This window comes from Eretmochelys imbricata, chromosome 6, assembly GCF_965152235.1.
Source record: "Eretmochelys imbricata isolate rEreImb1 chromosome 6, rEreImb1.hap1, whole genome shotgun sequence".
In the NCBI taxonomy this organism is placed as follows: domain Eukaryota; kingdom Metazoa; phylum Chordata; order Testudines; family Cheloniidae; genus Eretmochelys; species Eretmochelys imbricata.
In genome coordinates, this window is record NC_135577.1 from 123,912,842 (window position 1) to 123,925,749 (window position 12,908).

At 46.1% G+C, this 12,908-nt stretch overlaps 1 protein-coding gene across 9 annotated transcripts in view; it reads right to left on the reverse strand.

Moving 5' to 3' along the window:
- Positions 1-3,715: 3,715 nt before the first annotated feature.
- FBXO34 (F-box protein 34) overlaps positions 3,716-12,908 on the reverse strand; it is a 67,317-nt gene continuing 58,124 nt past the window's right edge. For all 9 annotated transcript variants that reach the window (XM_077819585.1, XM_077819584.1, XM_077819583.1 and 6 more), the window contains one exon: positions 3,716-6,443. In XM_077819585.1, coding sequence (XP_077675711.1) covers positions 4,259-6,433 — 2,175 coding nt within the window. In that variant the 5' untranslated portion in view covers positions 6,434-6,443 and the 3' untranslated portion in view covers positions 3,716-4,258. The remainder of the gene's footprint in view (positions 6,444-12,908) is intronic.

Consider the following 12,908-nt stretch of genomic DNA (forward strand, 5'->3'; position numbering starts at 1 on the left):
TTTGACTCCATCCCTCACGTGTAACAGGACCTGCATGTTCTCGGGGCTTCTCCTTCTGTAGGGTGCTGCAGCTGATGCTGCTGTAAGGCTGCGCTCCCAGCGTGGGAGTTAATCCATCCCCCCAGGAGGTGGGACTGATGTAGAGAGAAGCTTGCCTGTTGACAACTATCTACAGATGGGGTGAGGTCAGTAGAACCACATCGCTCAGGGGGGTGAATATTTCACACCTCTGAGCAACATACTTCTATCAAGAGAGGCCTGGAGTGTAGACCAGGCTCTGCCTAAAGTGGGGGGAGGGGAAAAGACATCTCAGACCCTGAATTAGAATTTACCCTTTATTTAGCAAATTCTGGGGCTCAGTTCTGCTCCCTTGTGCTCAGACTGAGACTTGCCTTCCTCTGGGAGGCTGAGGTGGTTTGATAAAGGAGTCTACGTATGTGCAATATCAATATAATCACCAAGACAGCCTATTGGACAAGAATATGCAAGTCGTGCTCTATGCACCCAGCTACTTAAAGCACAGGTTAGGCTGGTCGGATGGCAGCTGGCCCTCCGCACTCCTGCTCACTCAGGCAGCCGCAGCAGTTGTCTTCTTTCCCCTTCGGTATGTACATTTTTTTTTCTCCTCCAAGACTCAAGGGAAGTTTCGCTTGGAGGTTTCAGACCGTCTCATGCTCATGCCTGCCTTGTCCTAACAGGGTGACCAGGGTCCCACCCATCACCCCAAAGGTGATCACACTAACCCCTATCTAGTTACAAAATATTTTCCTCCAGCAGCTGCTATTTGTGCCTTGCTGAGCTGGGCCTGGCTGCTGTGAAGCGACAGCATTTGATCTTATCTTTGTGGGGTGGGGGGGGGGGGGGAAGTCTCCTTCTTCCTTACTTTAACTAAAGCTCAAAGCCAAATCACACCCCATCCTTTCTGGGGTGGTTTTGCTGCTCTTTCCAGTAGGAATAGAAAGGAGAGCAGCACTTGCACCTGCCTAATGTTTAGGTTGCAATGTAGGTGGAGCTGTGGTGGTCCCGGGCTACGAGAGAGAGGAGGTGGGGGAGGGGATATCATTTATTGGACCAACTTCTGCGGGTGAGAGAGCAGCTCTGGATCCACACAGCTCTTCTTAGGGTCTGGGAAAGGAAATCTTAGCATCACAGCTAAATTCAAGCCAGAACAGATTGTTTAGCATAAGGACTCTGAATGGTCCTTTACTATATGTGCTCACTACTTATGCTAAACAATCTGTTCCATCTCGCATTTAGCTGAGCTGCTGGGATTTATTTCCTTTCCCAGACCTGAAGAGCTCTTGGAAAACTCATCCCTGTCACCCAACAGAAGTTGGTCCAATAAACGATATCCCCACGCCCACCTTGTCTCTCTAATGTTTAGTTGGGCTGGTGCTACCATCACTGGAGGAGCCAGGCCCATCTGCAGGTGAAATCACAGCACAGATTAACAAGACCCCACCCCACTCTTCCACTTCCTCCTCACAGGATCCACTTGGTGCTGTTCGCCTGAATATAAGTGTCAGGGACCCTTTCTCTTCTTTCAGATTTCCTTCAACTTGCCAGAGCCTTTGCTGGGCTCAGCTCCTGGGAGGTGGCCCCAGAAGAGCAGCAGCCCCGAAGAGTTGAGACCCACTGCTGCCCTGAAGAAAGGTTGGTGGTAATGGATTAGTTAAATTATCATTTTACTTTTTAAAACACATTGTCCTGCATGGTCCGAGGACGAGAGCTGTGCGGGACAGAAACACGTACGCATAAGGGCTGCTACTTGCTGTTTTTGAGAAAGAAAATTGCTCAACCCCTTCAGCAGGGGGCCAGCACCCTCCCTTTGCATCCATGTGAGTAAGGGGAAAGTGTTTTAGGATATGTCTGCACTGCAATTAGACACCCGCAGTTGGCCCATGCCAGCTGACCCAGGCTCACGCTAAGGGGCTGTTTAATGGCAGTGTAGGCCCAGGCTCTAGGACACTGTGAAGTGGAAGGGTCCCAGAGCCCAGGCGGCAGCCTGGGCACAAACCACCATTAAACAGCCCCAGAGCCACTGTGGGTGTCTAACTGCAGCACAGACATGCCCTGACATAAACCCAAGCCAGCCACCTTTCCTAGCTGGAACAAATGTCAATAGCACAGTGATACTTTTTGACTGGCCCCAGGGGGAGCCTGATTTCTCCTCTCCCCTTCAGCTGCTAGTCCTGAGGCTCAGGTTGGAAATGAAGGGAGTGGTTGAGATGCAGATACCTCCACTCAACAAAAACCATTGCTGCAGAACAGTTCCAGGCTGCATTGCAGGAGGCAGGGCCTTCAGTGATTCCAAACTGGACTGCTGCTTACTTTTCCTACCGGCAACTGTCTGCTGCCAGAGGCTGGGTAGAATATCCCTACACCAGCAGGTCTGGTAACGGTGCAGTGGGGCCCCTCTCCCACACAATGTGTTTTAATCCAGTTGAATTGGAGCCGGTGATTCACAGCGATCCTGGTCAGTCACATCCTCAGCCTTGTGTGGGCGTATGAATGAAGCACCCACACATATGCTTTGTTTTGTGGCAACTAGCTGTTCCCCTGCCCTGCCCCTTGCCGGAGGCGTTACTTGTAGAGCGTGTATCTTTTAGAAAGAAGCTAGACCCTCCTTTCTTTGGTCCTTTTGAATGTTTTTATTTGCAGTGACTGAGGCTTGCAAAGTGAGCTGTAGCTCACGAAAGCTCATGCTCAAATAAATTGGTTAGTCTCTAAGGTGCCACAAGTACTCCTTTTCTTTTTGCGAATACAGACTAACACGGCTGTTACTCTGAAACCATTCAAAATAAAGTGACTGCTACATCCCTCTGCCTGGCAAAACTCTCCCTGGAAAAGTGCTCATGTCACATGTTCGTTCCATTCCCATTGGCAGGAGGGACGCACGGGTGGACAGCTGCAGTTCTTCCTTGCTTCCCCCATGGCACTGAACTGGACAACGTCACAAGGGGAATTTGTTTTGAAAGTGTGTGTGATGCGAAAACAGGATTCTTATGGAAACTGTTCTCTCAGGCCTTCATTGTAATCCACACAGGCTAGTACACCCTCTGGATAAGTGTGCAAAATCCCCATGAAAAGGCAATTAATGACACAGATTAAAAATGTAACAGGTCACAGACTTTATGAAGTACAACTGTGAGCAGTCAGGCCTCAGGAGGATGCACTGGTGCATGGAACTGCTGTTCAGACAAGAGTAGGGCACATGCTATGTACCCAGCCTCACGAGACCTCCTGGGGCAGTCATGCAGCCCAGTTAATTCAGCTCCCACACCATTGGACATAGTCAAACAGCATTTAAACACCCACTGCAGAAAGTGTGATCAACCCAGCATCTTGAGCACAACCGTTGGTTGAGCCTGGCTTCTGGCAGGAACCAAGCCAGACTTGAGGGGGACTGGAATCGGATGTTCTAAAATTAGCCAGCCAGTACCATTTGAGCATAGTTCTACCCAACTAAGTTTTGCAGTGGGTATGGCTGTGTCCACATTCATTCCAGTGTAGGGAGCGGTGAAAGAGCACAAGCTAAGGGTTCTTCTGAAGGGTGGGGTGAGGAATTCATTCATTAAAACTGATTTTCAAATACTGCACTAATTTGAAATAAGAACCCACTTTTTCTCTCCCTCTGAACTATTGCCTGAAGTTTTACATCACTTTATTTCAGGGCAAATTGTACAAGAAGAGAAAGTCGGATAAGGCAGATCTAGAATGCACATTTTATTAAAGTAAAAAAAAAAAAATAATAACCAGACAACATGGGTAAGGGAGACAAGAACCTTTTTATACTCTGCCTATCCAATAATAATCCTCTCTTTTGTTCATGGCTACTCTACTGTAACAAATATCTGTTCTAGTCTAATGTTAAGGTTGTCCAGTTAAATCATTTGAAGATCCTTTAACCAAGTTAACCTTTACCTATTTAGAGTTTCTTTTCAGAAACATTCATATATTATACAGGATATACAGATTTTGAAACAAGACACTTAAAAACACACAACTCTAGCCGCAACACTATCATAGCTGCATTGTAGTGATTAAGTTGTTCAGCCAGCTGTAGACTCTATATGTACAATTAGTTTTTAAGAGTGTTATTTACAAAGATGGGCTAAAAGCTATCTGTCATCTAAAAGGCAAAGGCTCTTGTGTTTAAGTATGTGCAGTTTCATAGCCCTGTGAAAACACAATTATATACACTGTAAACAGCACAGAGCATGAAAATTTCCTCCTCCCAAGAGAAAGTGTATGTGCACTAATATTCCTCTTCCGCATCTGCTCCTCCTCCTCTGGTTTTCTTGTGAAGAGTGCGGTTAAAGCTGTGGCATGCAGGGACCCAATGATTGTCATGAAGACCTAATTTACACCCAGGGATGCCTTTTTGAGACTTGTGACAGCACATCCAATACCCTGGGCCATATGGTAAAGCTTGACAGTAGGGTTTGGGATGCCACCGGCACAGTGACACATCCCCTTTCACATACTTCTTCTTGCACTGCTTGCACGGATCTTCTTTGTAACGTGGATCACGGACCCAGCGGGAATCAGCTGGCCTTATGTTGTAGTATTCAATGATAAATTTGAAGTAACAACAAGTACATTTAAGAGCGACTAGACTCCTAGTGGGGAGCAATCTGAAGATCTTAACCATGATGTGGTGGGGCAGGAAGGCCATATACTGCTGAGGCTCCAAAAGCTGCTGAATTTTAAACCGAGTCTCCAAAAAGTCATGAGACACCTGCCTTTTCAAACAAGAAGTGTCAAGTACCTGCAAAGCACTTTCCATGGGAGATACTGAAAGGGCAAACGGCTCTATGGAAGCACTATTTCTCTCATACATTTTATTATCAGCAGCATCCCCAGTTTGGCCCACTTCTCCTGGCTTTTCTTTAGTACTTTTCCCTAACCCTGTGTGCTCTTGCTTGTTTTGGTGACCAGGATACAGAAAGAACAGCCTCCCTGGAAGTGGATCTTCACCAAAGCTAAAATTAGAAGGCTGCTCTTTCCTGCACCCCTTCTCTGTCTTGGTGACCGATATACTGATGGATAAAGACTCTCTCCTTGTCGGATGCAAATTCAGATTAGGAATAGATACAGGTTCTCTAGCTGAACAATCAACAGTCGTACTCTCGCTCTGCATGGCATCCGAGGACAGCCCAACAGCTACTGGACATGCAGAAGGGACAGATCCCAGAGGTTCCACGATCATTTCAGAATCACCTCTGCTGCTGGGTCTCACTGACGGTTCTTGATCATGCTTAACACTGATGTTCACCATGTGGATATCCACAGCTGCTACTGCCCCCAAGGATTGCTGACCAGAAGCAGCTCCTTCCCATAATTCATCAGCAGCCGAAGGGCCACGCTTTGTTCTCTGTCCATCATCATCCACTGTAACGGGATCTTTTAAACTTACCTCCTGGCCAAGGACTTTGGAAGATATCTTCCCAGTGTCACACTCAGACTGCGTGCCAGTCGCCAGTAACATCCGCCCTATGTTTCTCCGGAAGCTGTTGTTCCTGGATAGGCTCCCTGCTTCACGTTCGCTCTGGCGCCTCAAGCACTCAGATTCAAGCTTTGCAACCATGTCCAGCACACGCACAGGCTCGTTCTGCTGCTCACCACTCCCACAGGTCCCTTTTTCAGAATGTACCTCGCAGGCCCCAGGGGCAGAGAAAGGGTCGGAAGCAGGAAGTGCACCTTTGGATTGCCCACTCAGCCTTGTAGTAGAAGCGTTCGTGCAGTTTTTGGTGCAGTCGGCCAGCAAAGCACTTGCTCTGTGTTCTAGAAAAGCTACCATCTCGATTACAGATAAGGATCGACCTGGAAATATCCCTTCACCGTTGTCATTAACGTAATGTACAGAACAGTGCTCAATGCCGCATGCAAAAGGCTCAGGCTGGGTGCATCTCCTGTTTGCCTCTCTCATCCTTTCTAATTGAATCTTTGCTTTTATAAGATCCATGGATTTCTTCCTTCGTTTAGCTGATCTTCCATCTATATCCCAGGTGCTTTTAAGTTTCATTGAGCCCATCCTATTGTTGTTGCACTGCTGGGCTGCAAAGAAGGCAATCTTTTCCTTGGTATTCCCAGGTTTCACGACAGCCCAGATATCTAATGGTCCTTCCCCCTCATCCCCCTGGTGGATTGTTGCAGTTGGGGCATTCTTCTTCTTCTCAACACTTGGGCCTTCTGCTGGAGCTTTCCCACTCATATTGCACATAGTATTAGGATAAATAATTCCCAAAGGCTTTCGAGATGGAGTCACGACCGGGGACGTAGGTAAAATGCTCAGTTTGGTGCAGTTGTTCGTATACTTTTCCTCCTGTGCTGACCTTTGATGGTTCATATGCAGGCCCCTCAGGGAATCTTGGCTTATATCTAGAGATCGCTCTTTCTTCTGTAACTTGAGGTATGGCTTTAAGTGCATGCCAGAAGCCCTAGAAAACAAAAGAAAAGGAATTATTGTAAAAGCTGCCCAGGGCTCACTTCCCCCTGAATGTGAGTGTCATAAGAATAAGGCCCACAACTGGGAACAAGCCACAGGAGGGAGCCAGAGCCAGGAGAGAGAGCGAGCCAGAATGGCTAAAGGGGCAGCAACGATTGCAGTGTTCCTAGCCTGTGATGTCACTGCAGTTCACCCTTGGAGAACTTCCGTTAGCACCCTGTTAATGCTTTGATAAGCCCCAACGACCACAGAAAGGTTCCATTATAATTTCTCTAAAATGTCATGGCAACAGATTTGAAATATAAATATTCTCCCCAAAGCGTTTTAGGTTCCACCCAGGGTTCAGTTATTATAACTATTGATTTAGTCTAGATCCTTGATGCATTCATGGTTTAACCAAACTGTAAGCCCCTTCTCTCTCTCCCTCTCTCACCCTCCCCACCCCCCAAACTTGATATCCAGTCAACTAGATATCCTTATCTCCTGAAAAGGGGTTTTATAAAAAATGATTAAAGCTGAGTAGAGAAATTAGCAATTGTAATTATACCATTATACAAAGAAAGAAAAGGAGTACTTGTGGCACCTTAGAGACTAACAAATTTATTTGAGTGTAAGCTTTCGTCAGCTACGAAAGCTTATGCTCAAATAAATTTGTTAGTCTCTAAGGTGCCACAAGTACTCCTTTTCTTTTTGCGAATACAGACTTAACATGGCTGCTACTCTGAAACCTGTCCTTATACAAAGATCACACCTGATATCTGATCTGCTGATACCTCCTGTAGTCAACAATATCTCTTAATATGTTGTTAACAACCAGTTAAATGCATTTGCCTATGGAGAGATCAATGTTCTGTGCAGGATAAGCCTGAAAACAACTTACAGAAAAAAAAAACCTACACCTCTCCCCCGATACAACTCGACCCGATATAACACAAATTCGGATAGAATATGGTAAAACAGTGCTCTGGGGGGGGTGGGGGGCTGCGTGCTCCGACACGCTGCTTTGAGCAGCGTGTTAAGGGTGCCGGGCCGGGGCCGAGGGATTGGATGGTTTGGAGATTCTGGGGGCGAGGCAGTCAGGGGACGGGGGTGTTGGATAAGGCGTGGGAGTCCCAGGGGCCCGTCAGGGGGCGGGGGTGTGGATAGGGGTCGGGGCAGTCAGGGGACAGGGAGTGCGGGGGTTTAGTAGGGAGTGGGGTCAGTCAGGGGACAAGGAGCAGGGGGGCTTAGTTAGGGGGTGGGGTCTTGGAGGGCTGGTTAGGGGCGGGGGGTCTCTGGAGGGGGTAGTCAGGGAACAAGGAGCGGGGGGGGTTGGATGGGTCAGGGGTTCTGAGGGGTCAGTCAGGGGGCAGGAAGTGGCTATTAACGGAAATGCTTGAGTCCAAAGCAAGTTCAATATAATGCGGTTTCACCTATAACGCAGTAAGATTTTTTGACCCCCGAGGACCACATTACATCGGGGTAGAGGTGTAGATATCAAATTAAGACTTTTCTATATTTCGCATTGTTATGAACTGAGCAAGTATGAAGCTGAAGTTTTTATATTGAGAATCTAACAGCTATAAATGAGACACAGACTGAAACAGAAGTGGCATTTCTATTGCAGCAGGATCACACTCTCAGAGCCTCCTTTCCCCGTGGACATTTATACATTTGTAATTCTACTCGGGTAAAAACCTAAAGCTGCAGGAAGGCCTAGGGGGAGCACCCAGACTGCCATGGGGGAGAGGCAGGACTAATTACCAGCAGCCTTCCATCTCTGGTCTCATTGGACTGTCACACAAGCATATTACAGGAAGAGCTATAGGGTACGTTTCCATGGTAACGGATTAACATTTTTACATTGTAAAGCCTGTTTTGAAACTAGGATAATCTCTCTTCCTGTTCATTTAAATGGGAATTAAATGCCATCAAATTTATTGGGACAGCTTGCAACAAGTGACCAAAACCACTGACTAGCAAGAGCTGACAGCTACTCCAAAACCAGCATCTCTACCTTTGCCTTTCTGCTCGGAAAAGTCTCTTCAAAGCATCATGGAGCTCCATGGTGGCTGTCGTGGAATGATTTACAGATCAAATGTCCCCAGTCAATAGACAAGAGGTTTTTCTAATTGTCCACCTACTGAATCCAAACTGGGGCCCAGCAGGCTAGTTGGGCTCTCTCCTTCACACACACCACAGCAGAGGCTCTGTATGATACCCTCAGTTACACTTGGGCCATCCCAAGCTGGTTTTTCAACTCGGCCTACGGTAGGAACCCAGCCTCTGAGGAGAAAAGTAGAACATTCAGCAAAGAGTGTTTGCTAGAAGCTAAGATTCCTCAACTCCAGTTGCCAGCGTCAAATGCGTTGGAGCTTGGGGACAACAGTTCTAGACTGAGTCACTGCAGCAGATTGCCCAAAGCCAGGGAACTCCTTTCACAGTGCTGAGAGGGTGGCTCTGCCTTTGTTCTCCCTTTCCAGTTCGCTCACCACCTTGACCTTCATGGCAGAAGGGAAAGAAGAGTATGCGGTACCCACCAAACCTGAGATCTATGCTGTGTACACTGGGAACTGATGGACAGGAGGTCTTGATCATTGGCTAGTCCACCTTCCCAGAAGATTCACAATCTAGAGATCCAATACCACCTTCCCATCATCCCACTGCTCCCAGCCTGTGTGTGGTAGGGAGATTGCAACCTCTCATCACATGCAGACTGTGCCATGGTCATCTCTGTGCTTGTCGCCGACTGGATTAGTGCAATAGGCGCCACTGGGCATTATACCCTGAGGCCATTTGGAAGCTCCAGCTTGTGCAGGACGTGGCTGCTAAGTCTCTTCTGGGTGCAATTCAAGGCATTCACTTTGACTCCTTTATTGGATCTAGACCACCTCTTCCTCAGTATTCCAACAGTTGTGACCGTGCCCTCTGTTTTCCTTCCAAGTTGGTTTCTGAACGACACAACACTCCGATCTGCTTCCCTCGCCCAACTTTCTGATCAGCTGTGTCCTCTCAGGCTGCGCTCAGAAAGTAATCAGGGCAAGGTCTCTACACTTCCCGGAAGAGAGACCTCCCGGAAAAATCCAGGCTGCTGCATGCCGAAAGTGGTGCTTGTGGTACAGTAGCTGCACTCTTTCCTCTTCATGCTGGAACTGCGCAGCTGAAGTGCCACCTTTCACACTAGAGACAGAGGCAGGGTTCAGAGCAGCAGCCGTGTCCGTCTGTGTTCGCAAAAAGAAAAGGAGGACTCGCGGCACCTTAGAGACTCATTTTTACTAGAAATAAAACAACTTCTGGCCCCTTAGAACTGCAGGTCCCTTGCAGAGAGAGAGAGAGAGAGAGAGTGAGCAAGCGCTGCAGTTATAGACATTTTTGCCTTTTGGAGTCCAGTAATTTGGAAGTACAAAATAAAATTCCCAGATGGAATTTCTGGTGCCAGGAAAATTTGTAAGATCGAACAGAGCCTCATTTCTCCTTCTTCACATATTTTCTGACATGCACTAAGCAGGGCAATCAGCAAAGCATCCTTCATTAAGGAGACTGCCGCTGAACATAAGGCAAGGTATTAAATTAATAAAATAGAACTGAACTAATTACTCCAACATGCTTAGCCAGCAGAATTGGTACAGCTGCTCAAGGCTATTTCTGGTTTATGGCAAGAGAAAGAGTAGAATCACAGATCATCTATTATGGATTCTTCATTTAAGTTCTCACATTTCTGCCAGTATTTAAGTTACTGGTGGGCGAGGTGGAGACTACTACTGAAGGCTGAACAGATTATATCATATATCAGAAAGTCATAGTTTACTTAAGTTTTATTGCCAGAACAATTGCCGCATTTGAATTCAGAGTTCAATTACAGTGTCTCTATCTAGAATTGTTGAAAATCCTAATAGCTTTAGAAAGTGATAAGGAAGCACTGCTAATTCCATCTGACCAACAGACTGGGGGTGCCATCAGTTTATCAAACTTTTCAGCCATTGGGGAGACAGCAAGCTGCATTTTAAAAGAATTTCACAGACTTTACAGCAAAAAGTTTATTGGGGAAAAGTTCTCATCCACTGCAATGTGAAGATTAGAAAAAAGAGCTAGTTTTAGATGAACCAGCAAGCATTTTCCCCACCCCCAGAGTAACAGCACATGTTCAAATTCTAGAAGCTATAAAAGAAACAAGAGTCTTCTCATCAGAACTCGCTCACAATATGAACCATAGCCTAGACACCCTTTAACTCAATTTCTGCTGCACTCCAAGTGCTACAGGCTAGTTACTGCGGGAGCTGCAGGTAAGTTTTTTTAAACTGAGCATTTTAAATACAAGAGTGATTCACAAGATCGGGGTCTTACCCTTTGTGGTATTAAAGTCAATTTGTTTGCCTCTACCGTGGTGCCTCAGATGTTTTATGTATAGACAATGACATTGTAGAAGTTATCAGGTGGGAGCTAGAAGCTTTGGCACCTGGTTAATGAACAGTTAGGGCTTTGGGGCCCCCCCGGGAAGAACATTACCTGGATGTTTCTTCTAAAAAGGATCAGCAGTAAAATAATTAGCTATGTTATTTAAAGTATCATTATTTTATCTTTAAATCACTGAGATAATGGGGCAGTTCACGCATCTATAAGGGTGCATCCTCACTAGGAAAAGAGGTGTTGACTCATATTAAAACTATAAACTGCCTTGTCTTCACTAGGATTTTACCAAATTATTTAACATGTGTTAGTTAACACAAGTTAAGAACACACCTTTATTCCTAGTGAAGAGAAGACCCAAGAGCTACTGTTTCAAGCTGCCTGCAGACTCAGGTAGATGTTACTGCATCAGTTTATATTTGGAAGGTCATCTTCACAATGATGAAGGCTCAGAAACCAAAGAAATTGTTCACTTTCCATGAAAGCTTAGATACAGGAGCAGAAGTCTGTAGTATGGCTGGTTAGAAGTTCTCAATCTAAACTGTTTTTCTGCTCTATGGGCCAGGCTCCCCAGTCAGACTACATCCAGAATGCACCATGGCCAGGGACTCTCAGGATTCAAGAGAGGAGGCCACAGCACATGATGGGAAATTCCATCTGGCCTATAGAGAAGAACAAGCCCATGAGGCACCAAAGCAGCACTTCCAAATCAAAAAAACCTTGGCTGAATACCAAAACATTTCAATATTCACATTTCTGCCCAAACGCTGACATTTTCCACAGGAAAAGAAAATGTTTGTTGACCCGCTCTAGTCTGCAACAAGTTCCATGGCCAAGGCTGTAGACTACAAAAGGACAGAGTCTAAATGAATTGCCTGGACCAACTACTAAACATGACCATGGGCAAAGTAACTTCGCCTTCCCGTGCCTCAGTTTCTTCATCAGCAAAATGGGGATAATGATCCAGAGCTCCTCTGTAAAGCACTTGGAAAGTTACAGATGAAGAATGAAGTGCAAGAGCTAGTTATTATTAAAATACATTTTGGTTCTGGACAACCACTTGTAAGCGTTGGTAGCCCCCAAAATCTTTTGGCCCCGATTCTCAGCCCAGAGTCTGTCCCCTTTGCACGGCTCAGGCAGGGCAAAGCAGCCTAAAAGCTGCTCTACATGGCATTTCAAAGAACCCTGTGCCATAGAGCAACCTCTGGGTGGCATAAAGTCAGCATATTTGGCTCTATACACCCACTACCCTTCCCCCCCCCCGTGTGACATGGGGTGGGAGCAAGCAGGGCTGGATACCATGCATTCTTACCGATCACCACAGAGACAACAGCCTTCTCCCCCCCCACCCCCCCGGGGAGTCAGTGGGAGTTCTGCCCAACTTAGACTACAAGATTTGGCTGTAGGTCAATAACAGACTGATGGAGCGTCCGTCCCCCCCACCCAGTCAAGAAAGATATGACACAGAATTTGTTTATGTTTCACATCCACACAGGTATGAAAAGCTGAAAGCTGGCTATTTCCCCCCAGGGCCAGGAAGGTTACAAGATTTCAACATCTTTAAAAAGGAGAAATGCTTTATATATTATTAGAGCACCGAATTCGGCGCTCTATTTTGTCAATTGCATTTTCTTTACTGCTTCAGTAGGAGTTGTTCTCAGTCTTGCAATAGCAACACAGATGCTCTCAATTGCCTTGTAAGCAGTAATGTTTGAAAAATAAGGGCACAACTGAATTTAGTCAGAGAAACAGGTGTCCACTTGAAGCAAAATTTAAGTTTGTACTAATCTAATTATTTACTCTCTAGGCAGACGGACCACCCTACTGATTACTGGTATTTCTGCTAGCTTTTTTAAGCTCACTGCATATTTCAAATCCTACTACAGCAATCCACTCTCCAATTATATTTTTATTTTGAAGCCATATCCCCATAAAGTTACAGCTGTTGCTACAAAAAAAAAAAACCCCAAAGGCTTCTCCGAGGACATGAGCAGCAGTAACAATGTAGCTGCTGTTATCTAATTAAAAAAATATTAAGGGACAATTGTGCCCCACAGTGATTAGAACTACT